Source organism: Ruditapes philippinarum, unplaced genomic scaffold, assembly GCF_026571515.1.
Source record: "Ruditapes philippinarum isolate M1 unplaced genomic scaffold, ASM2657151v2 ctg5737_1_1_1_1, whole genome shotgun sequence".
Taxonomy (NCBI): domain Eukaryota; kingdom Metazoa; phylum Mollusca; class Bivalvia; order Venerida; family Veneridae; genus Ruditapes; species Ruditapes philippinarum.
The window spans coordinates 353,314-367,920 of NW_026865476.1; the positions used below are offsets into that span (position 1 = coordinate 353,314).

General features: G+C 31.9%; 1 protein-coding gene across 2 annotated transcripts; it reads right to left on the reverse strand.

Annotated features, from left to right (window-relative positions):
* Positions 1-2,662: 2,662 nt before the first annotated feature.
* Positions 2,663-13,418, reverse strand: LOC132729240 (uncharacterized). 2 transcript variants are annotated; one of them, XM_060714962.1, is made up of 9 exons: positions 13,383-13,418; positions 9,473-9,639; positions 7,971-8,111; positions 7,430-7,504; positions 6,521-6,684; positions 5,987-6,044; positions 5,035-5,156; positions 3,409-3,561; positions 2,663-2,866 (listed from the first exon to the last, which is right to left on the reverse strand). In XM_060714962.1, exons 2-9 carry the CDS (start codon positions 9,599-9,601, stop codon positions 2,692-2,694), a joined length of 1,017 nt encoding a protein of 338 aa, XP_060570945.1. In that variant the 5' UTR covers positions 9,602-9,639; positions 13,383-13,418; the 3' UTR covers positions 2,663-2,691. The 2 variants fall into 2 exon arrangements, with proteins under 2 accessions (XP_060570945.1, XP_060570944.1); XM_060714961.1 differs by lacking the exon at positions 13,383-13,418 and adding an exon at positions 13,219-13,376.
* Positions 13,419-14,607: the final 1,189 nt, after the last annotated feature.

Sequence of the window (14,607 nt, forward strand, 5' to 3'; positions counted from 1 at the left end):
ATGTGCAAAAGTAATCAAAGAGAAAAACTTCTAGGGATGTAAGTGAACGATACTGTTGTCACATATAATTACTTCCATTTGAAGGTATCTTACAAAATTACATAATTATTTATATATGTATCTATTTAAGTAAACCTGATTGATGGGCAAGGCAAAATTTCTCCGCAACAATAAATTTCGGACATCAGAGTAGTAAACAGTCACTTGCCTGGGAAATGGTTACGACGGTGTTCTCACTATAAAGGTCGTCCGGCCGCCAAGATATGACTAAATTTGTAAAATCGACGTTAAAAGAAACAAACATTTGAGCCGCGTCCCGACAAAACCACTATAGAGCGTTTGCGACCAGCATGGATCCAGACCAGACTGCGCGGATAGTCTGATCAGGATCCGTGCTGTTCGCTTAGCAACCCTATTACAAGTAGAGAAACTGATAGCAAACAGCATGGATCCTGATCAGACTGCGCAGGCTGGTCTGGATCCATGCTGGTCGCAAACCCATTATGTTGGTTTTGCCATGACGCGGCTCATTTGTTTGCGCACTACTGTCTAAAATATTTGGTGGTATTTTCTGCAAAAACTTTTTTAAAAAGAGGGCCAGGGTGTCCCTGTAATCACTTACTTGGTGAAATTTCTTTTTTCCCCCCATGTTAAAAATGATGCGAACAAATATTTTCACGATTTCCCTTTCACTAATGCCATTAACAAAGAGTAATTTCAGATAAAGATTTCCTGTTGATCAATGTCATTAAAAAAATCCAACACAAGAAATTTTCTTACTTTAAGTTAGAAATATTTAGTGTTTTCTCTTAATTTGACCTGGTGACTTTGTATTCCAGGTCTTCCCACCATCACACACGTCAAAACGATCATTGGGGAAAACAAAAGACTGAAAACGTTTAAAGTGTAAAAAGCAATATATCTGCTGCAAAAATATTGTTTAAATTTTAAAACTGAATGAAGTGCTTGAATGAACGGAAAATAGATATAGCTTTAGACCCTTAATTAAATACAATATTTTACAAATCCTGCTGAATTTATCAAATATAAGAATATTGTATTAACATAATTACCATAGATATAACCAGGTAACATAACTATGACCAGTTGTATTTAACCTTTAACCTGCCGGAAACAAAAGAAGTTAGCCCTTCATCACCAGTATAGAGCCAGGCCAGCTTATCCATGCAGTCTGACCAGGTACTATACTGTTGGTGGCTTAACTTCTTAAACTTGATATTCAAATATTGTATTTTCAATGGGCGGTTCCAAATTCAAAGAAAGGTAAATTCATATTTATCAGGATAAGAAGCGAGGAAGCTGCATAGGGAAAGGAATTCTTACATGTAATATTTGAGCTGCCACTAATAACGCTTTACACTTAATACGACATTTGGCATTTAAAATGTTTTTCTAAAACCTTTGATAAAACAACAGTAAAACTGATACATCCAAATTTGTTCAGTCACTGTATGTTTATGTAAAGAATACAATGATAAAGGCAAAGTCATCTTTCCTGTTTCAGCGCCATATCACCTATACTGTGTTGGGTGCTGTACTACCAGTCAAACCATACCAAACCTTATATGTAAAGAAAACCCAACGCCACTCAGAATATAGCTTTGATATTTAATATCAAACTCATCAGCATTTTACATCAAAATTAATGGAAACTTAACAATTAAGTATTATCAAGGTACATGTAATTGTGTATTTATTCAGCACAAGCTGTCAGTGGTGACAAGATGCTTGACTATTTTAATAATGGCTAAAAGAGAAGTTTGACAAAAAAAATTTAACCCATTCAAATGAAAATGTATTGCTTTCATATGTACAGCCAGAGTTATGAACCCTGTGATGAACAAGTGATGTGGATGATGACAAGAAAAACTAGTAAATTCCATTAATAAAGATCAACAGATTTCATATAATAATGTTCAGAGAGAGGTAGTTGCTTTTAATTAACATAGATGCAAAAGTTATACATCATGTATATTTTGGGTTAAGATATGGAATTTTTTTAAGTTTGAAGGAACTGTTATAGGTTTTGCAAGACACAGTAAAAATTTACAACTTTTATGCAAAACGAGTAAAAAGGGGACATAATTCTTGAACAATAGGTACAAGTCATTGAAATCTATCTTTTTTGGCATAGATGATGGAACAACTTACTTCAGTATATGTAACAATGAGAAATGAATGAAACAGAAATAAATGCACAACAACAACTAACAAAAATAATGACACTGATGCCCGCGTGGACATAAATACCATGTCAAAAGAGAGCTCTTAGTATACTTCTAAATGACATAAATATAGAATATTGAATGAGTGTAAGTTCAATACTGAATTTATTGCACGAGTTGAATAAAATTATATTATGCGAGCCTCTGGCGAGCATAATATTATTTTATTCAACGAGTGCAATAAATTCAGTAATGAACTTACACGAATTTGATATTTTATTTATCACATACCCAAAATAAAGACCGTTTAAAGTGAGATAAGAGTCATTTTTCATTGACGTGCCTATAGTATAACGCTAACATTTAGCGCGTCTTTACACTATGTTTGTATAACGCTAATGACGTCACGTCAAAATATATGCACGGCCGTGCAATACCATTTTTACGGAGTCGCAAAATCGGCACGGGTGTGTGATAAATAATTATATGAGAAGTAATAATTCTGTCATGAACAACACAATTTTAATAAATCTTTATATATATTAAAGAAAGTCTGTTTTGAAAAGTTAATTAATTTTGGTTCCAGTTTTCTTCTAAGCATTTTCATCTGGAAAATATTTAAAAAATGATTCTGTAATTCTGTGCAACTGTACATATGGCTCAATTCTTGATCTTTGTGCCTGTAAGTAATAAAGAAAATGTTGAAACTGTAAATTATGGGTAATACCAGATATATATTCAAACAAAAACCTACATTTACATGCAAAAACATATAAAAAAAATGTTAATTTACTGCAAGCTAATTCACACATTTATAATGTGCTCTTCTAGCAAATATTAGGTAATGATTTTGTTATAATACAGCTTGAATGAATAATGGATCAGTGCAGGGTTTTACCAAAAGTTTGAAATCAGAGATACATTTATACTATTTAATAATTATAAAAAATAAAAACATTGTCATGATGATGGCAAACAGATCATTCATTTATTCATTCATTCTTGCATTCATTCATTCATTTTTTCATTCATTCATTCAGAGGGAGGAAGGGAGGGAGGAAGGGAGGAAGGAAGCAAGGATAAAATTCCTATGAATTTTTTATGCTTGTACTTTTTATTCATTTTTTAAGACATTACAACTCAAAAATTATTTTTTGATTTGAAAGTAAACAAAAAATCACTAACTATAAAGCAGAACGTAAAAGTATTATTATTTTCCTACCTCCACTGGTAAATATCTCCGTTCTCAAACAACCCATAGACAGGTTCCATATCTTCAGCCCAGCGCAGTAAATGTTCAACATATATGTCAAAGAAACTTGCGTCACACACGCTTACATTACACAACAATGAATATTCACATTTCCATATGCCACTGAAACAACATTTGAGTAACAATATACACATAACATAAATCACATAGAAAAGCATACAAATACATGTTTTATATTTTGAAATCTTTTAAGCATTCAATAATATTTTAAAAAGAAGGTAAAAATACAAAATTTATTATTTTGCAGACCAATTAAGTAGGAAATTTGAGTAAGAACATTGCATTTTTTTTATTTCTTTCCTTATTGATGATCCTTAATGAAAATGTACTGGGTGAATCATCATATAATTTTTCTTTTTTAATTTTTCATTTTTAAGTTGGGTTTTACATTGCACCAACACAGAAAATGTCATATGGCTACTTGCCAATAGCTTTCTCACATGAAAGAATCCAAAGTCCCTGGTGGGATTTGAGCCAACAGTGATGAAGGGCAAGTGGTATGGAATCATAAACCTTAACCAGTCAGTCATGGACACCCCTCACCATATCATATACAAATGTACTAGCAGTTATGTTTTTGAATGATGAATAAACTTTATAACTTTGGGCTATATCACCAGTGATGAGAAAGCACATCAGCTGAGTAACTAATATGGAAACATCAAAGTTAACAATAAAGGCACTCAAAATTAAAACCTTCCAGTCCAACATGCAAATATACAAAGAATTGGAAATGCAAGCTGAGGACACAGATGCCCCTATATCCCACTGTTTTGACAGTCTTCTAACCAACAGGGTGACAGCAGGGAAGTGTAACAGCAAGACAGACAAACAAGGACAAATCTATATGCCCACCCCTTCTAAGTGGAGGCATAAAAAGAACACAAATCATTTGTCACCTTGACCATAACCCAATCTACTATAAACCTAACCTTACTTTTTACTCTAATATAAAGGTCAATGAAAAATAACGAGAAACCAAACATCTTAAATTCCAGTTGTAATATGATAGTGCTATTATATTATTATATATTATACCAAACAGAAAGCAAGTTTGAAGGAAAGCAAGAAAAACTAACAAACAATAAAGTATGTCTAGGATATAATATAATGTCATTAATATTAATGAACCACTAAAGATTAGTGCAGTCTTATCTTTTAGTCCAATAATCATTAATGTATAAGCAAATATAAGCAAACTAGCTATGGAGTAAGGTTTTAACAGTTTTACTATTTTATTTTAATGGTTTTAACATGTTGATGTTATAAAAAAAATATATCAATATATTTTTTTTAAACTGTATCAAATATTTAAATAATGATTTAAATATCAGGCTGTCAATCATCTGTCAATTGGACGCCAACATAAGACTGCCTATCTAGTTGGTAGTTGATTGTCCTGTTATGTTATGTTCCAATAAACATCTTACATCTGAGGCATGAAAAATATTGTAACCCATTTAAAACTACAAACTACAATTCTGGTTATAAAGCAAATAACATAACCATTAAAGTACTGTTTGCCCTTACTGAGCAGCATGCAAATATCTTTTTTATTTACAAGTACCGACTTACCAGCTATAGTTTCCACTAGCCATATCACTAACTATCTGTAACATTTTACACTTGATACCAGTAATAATATCATAGTTTTCTTCACTCGTTACATCTGTTAGAAACATGTACAAAATCACTGTCTGAAAAATATAAAAATCAGTTCATATGCATTGACAACTATTGATAGATTTTCTTCATTTTTTTCAAAATCCATTTATCAGTTTGAAATTTGGATCAAATTTTTAGTCTCATACTGAGTTATTAGTTACATAATAAGTGAGATTTTATATTACAATTACATCTCTGTAATAGTACATCATCAGGGCTTATTACACACATTACTTGCAACCATATCAATAACATTGGTATTGTATTTTAAATTAAAGGAACTCCACTGAGGTCTAAAAGCCCCAAAAATTAAAGTTTGATTTTTTTACATAGATCAATAATGGGGAACTTAAACAGAAAGATATGTAGAAGATAATAGAAATGCACACAGTAATAAATCGAAAACCGTATATGTTTGTGTTATTATTAGCTTAACTTGAGAGATACATGTAGATGTTAAAACACTTTTTAATATTGGGTGGGGGGAAAGGGTTCACAATTAAAATAATTATTCTAGATAAGCAGAGTCAGCGGATGATTTAAAATTTTGTACACAAATTATTTGTGCAGACTACATCACATGGTACATTAATCTCTAAACATTTCTTATTGTCCTGTTATGTCAAAAACCTCAGTGAAGTCCCTTTAAAATCATTTACACTAAGTGAAGTCCCTTTAAAATCATTTACACTAAGTGAAGTCCCTTTAAAATCATTTACACTAAGTCAAGTCCCTTTAAAATCATTTACACTAAGGGAAGTCCCTTTAAAATCATTTACATTAAGTTCAATTTCAAGCAAGTCAAATCCACAAAACAAATTTGACAGGCTAAAGGTTTAATGAATAGTTTATAAATACCTACCCAGCCATGTGTGTATTTTGAAAGTTCTGACAGTACTTTTCTCAAAAATGAGTCATACCTTAAATAAACAAAACATATGATATGAAGATAGCCATATATTACAATAAACTTGAAACAAACAGAAATAGCCTTTGTTACCACCAGTATGGATGCTATTGTGCAATGATGTTCACTTCATAAAATTATCTTCTTTTTTTCAACTAGTTACATTGGCTTCAATGATCAAGTGGTTTAAGTCACCTCTTGCCAATCAACACTGTAGGTTTGAATCCTGCTCAGAGCATAATTTACTTTGACAAAAGGGAACTAGCCAGCTAGCTTACAGACAGTTTGTGGTTCTTCTCAGGTGTCAACCTGTGCCTTAAAATAATGCACCTAGGGGCATCTGGGATCTTCCTCTACCAGTAAAGCTCAAGTAAAGCCACATGACCTTCATAATGCCAGTGTGACTTAAAAACCTCTTTTTACAATATCAAAATGTTTATTATTATTATTATTATTATTATTATAAAACCTAATGCTTCCATAACGTACCTATGTTGACTGGATATAGATATTTTCTGTAGACAGACCAGTCTATGCATGATGAACTCAGCCTGGTATTTCTGACTGTGTTCCATAAAGGCAACATCTTCACATACAAACTGATACAGTCTGTCCGCTGGTGCTAACCTCTTTGATTTAGTCAACCTGTCATCCTTAAATAATAAAGTTAATTCATTATTTAAATGTTGCAGTTCAGAACTGTATGTGTAAGTGGCCGGATAGCTCAGTCAGTAGAGTGGTATTCCTAGGGTTCCAGGTTTGAGTCCCAGTCAGGCTGCACATTTTCTCACCCTGTAACATTTGGCGGTCTACATGGGGCCATGACTGCATAAAGCTTGAAATTTAATTCACATAGCTTGTCAACATTGAGAAATTAATGCAAAGGATGAATTTCAATATAGCAGGGGGGAGTATGTCACAGTTCAGAACTGTTCACTATTAGGAGTGAAGGAGTGACGATGTGTAAGCGACCAGATAGCATATTCTGTAGAGCCATGGAATGGTATTCCAAGAGTCCAGTATCTTGTCCCAGTCAGGTTGCACATTTTCACACACTAAGAGGTTTGATACAAACATGTATATTAAAACTAAGTCATAACAAAAAGATCAAAATAATAATCCAAACTTAATGATTTAAAATAATGAGGAAGGAATTAAATAAAATAAACTTTCTGAACATCTGCACAAAACTTGTCATACCTTGAATTTGGAAATGTCCTTTTTGAGGTAAAAAATAATATTTCAAAATAGTTGTAAAATAAAGCCAAAATGCAAGCTGGCACTATAAATGCTTGTTTGTTGCCCGCTTTTGTAGGCATAAAATCAATCATAGATAAAATGAAGGGAGGGGAACTTTATACAAGTATAGAAATACATAAAATAAATGTATTAAACTACCTGAAGAGTATAATCATCTGTCTCTGGTAATTCTTTAAGCACTTCTACCGGTGTATCTGGATTCTGTGAGAGACTCTGTAAAGAAAAGTATCATACAGTTTTGATTACATGTAAATTTACATAGACCTTACATAACTGTAAAACCTGAAGGTGGTCTCCACATCCATGTAAAATGTTTTCAGAATTCTTGTTTATAAAATAATTGTCTTTTACATTCACCTTTACACTGCTGACTTTCCCTGCCATCCATTGTAAAGTTAGTGTATTTTAGATAAAAAAGAAGAAGGAACTATTCACATGTCCAAAATTCAAAGCTAAGCATATCCACTGCATATACTCAGGAAGGTTAAGTCTGTACAGATTGCATTGTAAAATAATTCAAATAATACTAAATTTAAGGATTCAACAGTAATTATATTATAATCTTGTCTGCCTGTTTGAATTTACAGACTGACTTGGCTCTCTTTATACTACAGGTCTATTATTTCCATCATTAGGGAGATCATCTGATAAGTCATCCAAAGGTTTAAAGACTACTTACTTTACAAAGTATTGTTGAAGCATCTTTAAGTCTGTCAATGGACAAATTCAGGAGAGACACTGGTTTCAACAGGATTGTCATTGACTGTATTTGCTTGTTTAAATCATCTCTGAAAACTTTATGTCTTGTTTCTTCTTCAACCTATAAAAAGTCACCAGAAAATCATAAAAGAATATATGTTAATGTTGTGTAATGTTGTCATGGTTGTGCAAATTTCAATTCTTTAAAGCAGCACACCTCCAGATACATGTTAATTTTCATAAAAATTTTGGAAATGTATTTGAAAGTAAAATAATGTTAGGTGAACAAATAAAGTAATTTACATATTGCAATCGGCACTTACAATCCATGAAAATTACCAAAAATTGGTCAACATATGCAAAAACAGCCCTTACTGTGTTAGTAACAAAGTAGATATATGGTGACAAAATACAGCAAAATCAGTGTTAAACTGCACATAACATGCACAATATAACTTGGATCTTGAATGTTTTTACCTTTCTTAAAATTTTAGTGCATTTGGCTCTATATTGATTTTCTTGAAATATTTTGGCTCATCTTAAGGCATGCAGCTTTAAGATATTGTATATTTTATGGTGTTGTTTTTTGTTGTTGTTGTTTTGTTTCAATTCAAATTATTTATCTAAGTTTTATGCGAAAAAAAGCTGTAAAATTTCTTTTTTTTATATTTGGGCAGGGCCAAAAAACCCTTCTTTGTAGGGGCCGAATATAGGCTACTTCCCCAACCAAACTAGCCTCTTTTTTTCCCCAGTTTGGTCCTCAAAATTCCCCAGTCTTTTGAAATTTCCCATAGAATTTAGAACAAAATTAAATGATGGTATTGAATTAAGGATTTTGACTGCCTTATTTGTATTTCCCAGTGCTTTTTGCTTTTCTATTTTGAAGAACTTGTTAAAAGTTTGTGTTAAATTTAAGACCCCTTTTCCCAAAGTATGCCAAAATCACGCATATTTTCCCCATGAAAAAGGCTGAGGCCCCTTCCCCAAAAATGGTGTTTTGGCACTGTTGGGTCTACTCCAATGGCCTTAACAGTTTTGTTAATAATCATGATGTATTTTAATACTGCCTGTTTGTAACAATTCATTTCATTGGTTTATCATGATGTTTATATCATATATATATTATATACAATGCTGCTGCAAATTTTCTCTTTTCTTTCATCAAAGAAAATTGTGCAGCACAATGTACATGTATTATCAATTCTTTATAAAGTCTTATGACAGGATCATTTATCACACACTGTATATATATAATAAATGTACATCATGACTTGTATAAATGTTCATTTGCTAAATTAATACATTAACCTCTCTCAACAGCTGACAACCACTTATACTGGGTCTCATAACCTATCAAAAAATTTTAAAATTAATATCACACATCTATATTTATCATAGCCTATGATAAGAACATCCATTTTTAAATCCTACACACTTTTCAAGGTATTTCAATTAGAATATAAACAAAAGCAATTAATCTACCTTCATACAATATTTTGCCCATCTTAGTGCATTTCTAATTGAATGCTGATCCCATTGCTTTACACATTCAGTATTAGAGGCTGACAAAATGTTTGCATATGTATAAATGTTCTTCACTACACCTGTCATGGAGGTGTCTGTTTATTTCACTACATTTCAACATCTACCTGGAAAAAAAACATATTAGGGGGTGAATGTTGAAAGTTGCTAGCTGTTTACTCATCAGTAAAAGTTTTCATAAAGAGCTAATTAAAACCATTTCATTGGATCGCTAGTTAATTAGTTACAACTGGTACATGTAACTCTAGATAAGTTATATAAAAGTTGTTTTAATAATTTCATTAATATTTCAACTAGTTGATAACCCATAAAAGAAATTTTTAATCATGCTTCAGTAATAATATAAATAAAAAAAACATTATTTCATATTAATAGATTAAAATATAATATAATTCTTTTTAACTGGCCAAATATCATACTTAAATTTAAAAAATATGAGATGTTCATATTTTCTGAAAATGTAATTATTCTCGCAAAATACTGTCTTCATCTGATTGACTTTTACTAATCATTGAAAAATGCTGTATGAAATGGTGTGTATTGACAAGTAGAACATGAGTCAGGTACTGCTAGAGCTGGCCAGTACAGCTTGCCACTTCCTAAGATTTAAAGATAAAAGTTTGGAAAACACAGACTGGATCAAGTATTCCTGTTAGTACATGTATCTTATTAGTCAAAATATACTGACATGCCCAAGCTAGAGCTTAGGTATGTTTGTTTTGGTCAGAATCTCGCTTCTAGAAGGGATATATTGCCCATACACAAATAGCGCAATATCTCATGATTTTCATCTGCCAATGAATTTAATTTTGTGAATAATGAATGTTTTCGTGGCAACAAAACTATTTTATAAAATCTTCATATTTGACTACTACATGTATTTCCCTAAATTGATTTTACACAGTCAATTAAAATATGTGATGATTACATATACTAACATATCGTCTGATCATGATATAGTTTGAATTTTATAGCAAGTTGACTGTTGGAAGTTTTTCACAACTTAACTTGAAGATTTTTACCCATCTTTCCTTCCATACTTGCATATTTGGGGAGTACCGTGATTCCATAGTAATCTCCTCTGTATTTACCCAAAATGGCAGACATTGGCAATAGTTTTTAAAACAAAGACATTTTAATTGGATCTTTTGAAATAATTTTTTGACAAACAATCTTGTGAAAAGTTCACTTATTAAATACAAGAAAAATCTCATACAAAATTCATGTATGATATTTCTAATTGAATATTTTCCGATATTAAAACATTAAGTACCGTGATATTATAGAACACCGGGCTACAATTAGTAAGACTAGGATCTTATAAATGCAAAACTTACATTACACTGGGTTTTTTTTTTTTAAGTATAACAGTGAATAATTTAATACATTCTTTATATAAATGTCTGGATTTACAAATAACAAATGTGTTTAATATAGTCAGGGTCTTTCAAATAGAATGGTCCGGAAACCCTTCTCAAAATAATTTAACATGTCTCGGCAGAACTCCGTATAGTTTGCTGTATGAAATTTTGGTTAGTGTTCAAGAAAAGAGCGAAAATTAAATACAAGAGCAACAAGAACTGTCGGAGGACAGTATTGGCTCGACTATTCAAAATGTTGTCACAAGGGTGATTTATTGAGTATAATAATGCTAGTTACCTATGAATGCATAAAATTGACTGAAAAGGTACACAGGCTTGTTATAAAGATGTTTTATCAAGTAAATCACTGCTTTATTATTATGAATGCATAAAAATGTCCCCAAAAAGGCACAAACTCTTCAGTAGTTATGGAAATAACAGCTTACAAGCAAAATTTTACTATGAATTTTTAAGTTGAAAAAGGGGAGAAAAATCAGCCTAAATGCAAGATAGAATTATGGATCTTGGTCAGTGACCTACAATTATGATTCTAAATGCATATGTGAAGTTTTAAATAAATATCTTTAATAGTTATTGAGATATGTAATACTTGCATGTAAACATTAACCAATAGACTAAGTAGAAAAGGGGAGATGAATCAGCCTAAATGCGAGTAGAGTTATAGAACTTGGTCAGTGACATACAATTATGACTCTCCAATTATGACCCTAAGCACATGTGTAAAGTTTCAAGTAAATATCTTTGAAGAACTTTAACCTTTAACCAAAATTTCCTAGAGTTTCAAAGGGGCAAATAATTCTGCAAATATTGCAGTCAGAGTTATGCAATTTTGCAAACTGATGTACATTGTTACTATAAAAAAGTATTGTAAATTTCAATTGAATATCTCAAGCAATAATTGAGATATTTGACTTTACAAAAAAAAGCATTAACCAAATTTCTAAGTTATAAAGGGGCATAATTCTGTAAATATTATAGGCAAAGTTATTCAACTTGTCAATATGATGAGCATTGTTACTATCAATAAGTATTGTAAGTTTCAATTGAATATCTCAAGCAATAATTGAGATATTTGAATCTACAAAATCTTTAACCAAAATTTCTAAGTTGAAAAGGGGCATAATTCTGTAAATATTGTAGGCAGAGTTATCGAACTTGTCAATCTGATGTATATTGTTACTATAAATAAGTATTGTAAGTTTCAATTGAATATCTCAAGCAATAATTGAGATATTTGAATTTACAAAAAACTTTAACCAAAATTTCTAAGTTAAAAAGGGGCATAATTCTGTAAATATTGTAGGCAGAGTTATCCAACTTGTCAATCTGATGTATATTGTTACTATAAATAAGTATTGTAAGTTTCAATTGAATATCTCAAGCAATAATTGAGATATTTGAATTTACAAAAAACTTTAACCAAAATTTCTAAGTTAAAAAGGGGCATAATTCTGTCAATATTGTAGGCAGAGTTATCCAACTTGTCAATCTGATGTATATTGTTACTATAAATAAGTATTGTAAGTTTCAATTGAATATCTCAAGCAATAATTGAGATATTTGAATTTACAAAAAACTTTAACCAAAATTTCTAAGTTAAAAAGGGGCATAATTCTGTCAATATTGTAGGCAGAGTTATCCAACTTGTCAATCTGATGTATATTGTTACTATAAATAAGTATTGTAAGTTTCAATTGAATATCTCAAGCAATAATTGAGATATTTGAATTTACAAAAAACTTTAACCAACGCAGACGCCGACGCGGACGCCGACGCCGGGGCGACTACAATAGCTCTCATATTCTTCGAATAGTCGAGCTAAAAATGAAAATTCTAACGACATGATGTATATAGATCATGGTCGGTAGATAACCTTATCACATGATTCAACCGAGACATCTTTTTTCGTAAAATTGGTCAGACTCCAGACCATTCTATTTGAAAGACCTTGATATAGTTAACAGTGATTTTTAAAGGCCGTTTCCCCTAGCCCAAAATAGGTATATTTCTCTAAAAATGCTTATATTTTCCCTTAAAATGCCCTGTGCACCCTTAAAATGCCCTGTGCACATTCTTCACTTAACAGCGGCTGAAATATCAGCTAGAAGCCTATAGAGAGCCTCTGCTATGTACCATGCATGTTAAATTGAATTGAATTTCTCAGTTGTTAGAATTTGATTTCCACTTTTCTGATTTATTGCGCTATATTTTCCCCTTCAGAAAGCCACAAGTTGTTTTGTTAATTGAAGAAAAAAAATCACTGAGTTAAGCAAGTCGTTATCATTATCATTATATGGACCGAACCTTTAGTGGGGCGAATAATGACTTTTAAAATACAGTCATACTGCGTTTTCGTGCAAAGGTATTATCCTTCAACAGAGCCCAGGGTCTATTTCTGGAGTATTTTTAATTTGTTAGCAATAATCAACAAAACTAAAACATGCATGTTTTTCACAGCAAAAATTTACCACAATTTAATCTCCCAAACAGGTGATAAAACAAAGGGAAACAACTTCTGTAAATATCTATTCAACAATCCTGTCCCAGTTCATCAATCTCAGAGTCACCGGTTCACTGGAGGTCCGTCTAAGTGCGCATATTTAAATTATAGAATATCACCATTTATTTCCATAAAACTGAATATAAATAGGGTATGATCTATCGTGAAAAAGTAAAAATGTGTAACTAGAACTAACTACAATAATAAAAATGTTTGTACATGTGGTATTACTATACTGTATACCGGTCTGTGCAGAATTGTTTTTTCGCGAATCGTTATTGTGTTACAAGGTAAGACTTTAATTTAAATAAGTGGCAAGAACCCAATTAAACCATCATTCCACATGAACGTACATGTATAATGTACTGATGGAAAGATAATTGATTATTTTTAACCAATTGTCTATTTTCGCGCGACTTGCACGTGCAATTAAATTTAGCAAGTCATTTAAATACATACATGTATGTGGTTGCATAGAGCAAAGAGCTTATTGCAAAATTCTTTTTAGCCCGACAATAAACCCAGTAACAAAATGTGGGTAGGTGGAAACAGCGATCGCCCAGTTCTTGCTCGACGTAACAGGAGCGTTAAAAAAGTTATGAATACTCTATTTTTGACAGTGATGGAATAGTGGCCCTTGTCGCTGTGCCTGAGAGGGGTAGTGTCACTGGAACATTTTACCGTGACCATATTCTCACTACTGTAGTTAATCAATACACAGGCCCGGCGTCGCATCAAATTACTACATGCGCAATACCTTGGTTCAAGCTTATTTAGAGGAGCAGAGAAATTGAGCTTTTGCAAAATCCCGCTTCTGTCCTTGTAACTTTCGGTTCAACCCATACATCAAATCTTGCCTTAACGGTTGCCGGTCCGAAACCCGTACTGCAAAAATGATTTTTTTAGGAATGGAGTCTGAGGCTGGAAAAGTGTGTATATAGAGGTCCATGGTGAATAATTTGAAGGATTCTACTAATATTTTTTCCATTTTCCACAGGTATGACTTATTTATTTACAAAAACGCGCTGCCGTTACCACTAATTAAGATGTGTCCTCATACATACAGGATATTTCCTGCCAGAGATAAGCCAATATTTATTTATTTATTTATTTCTACGAACGTTTATATTAATACCCTGATATTTCTGCCACTTACTGGAGACAGATATTCATTCAATCCCAAGAAAAATTGA

Bases quoted from the DNA above. Each gene is read 5' to 3' on its own strand.
- LOC132729240 (XM_060714962.1), bottom strand. From the start codon at position 9,601: ATGACAGGTGTAGTGAAGAACATTTATACATATGCAAACATTTTGTCA. The intron at 5,157-5,986 runs GTAGGTATTTAT...TATATTTTTCAG, and splicing joins CAAAATACACACATGGCTGG to ACAGTGATTTTGTACATGTT. The intron at 3,562-5,034 runs GTAAGTCGGTAC...ATGTTGTTTCAG, and splicing joins GCTAGTGGAAACTATAGCTG to TGGCATATGGAAATGTGAAT.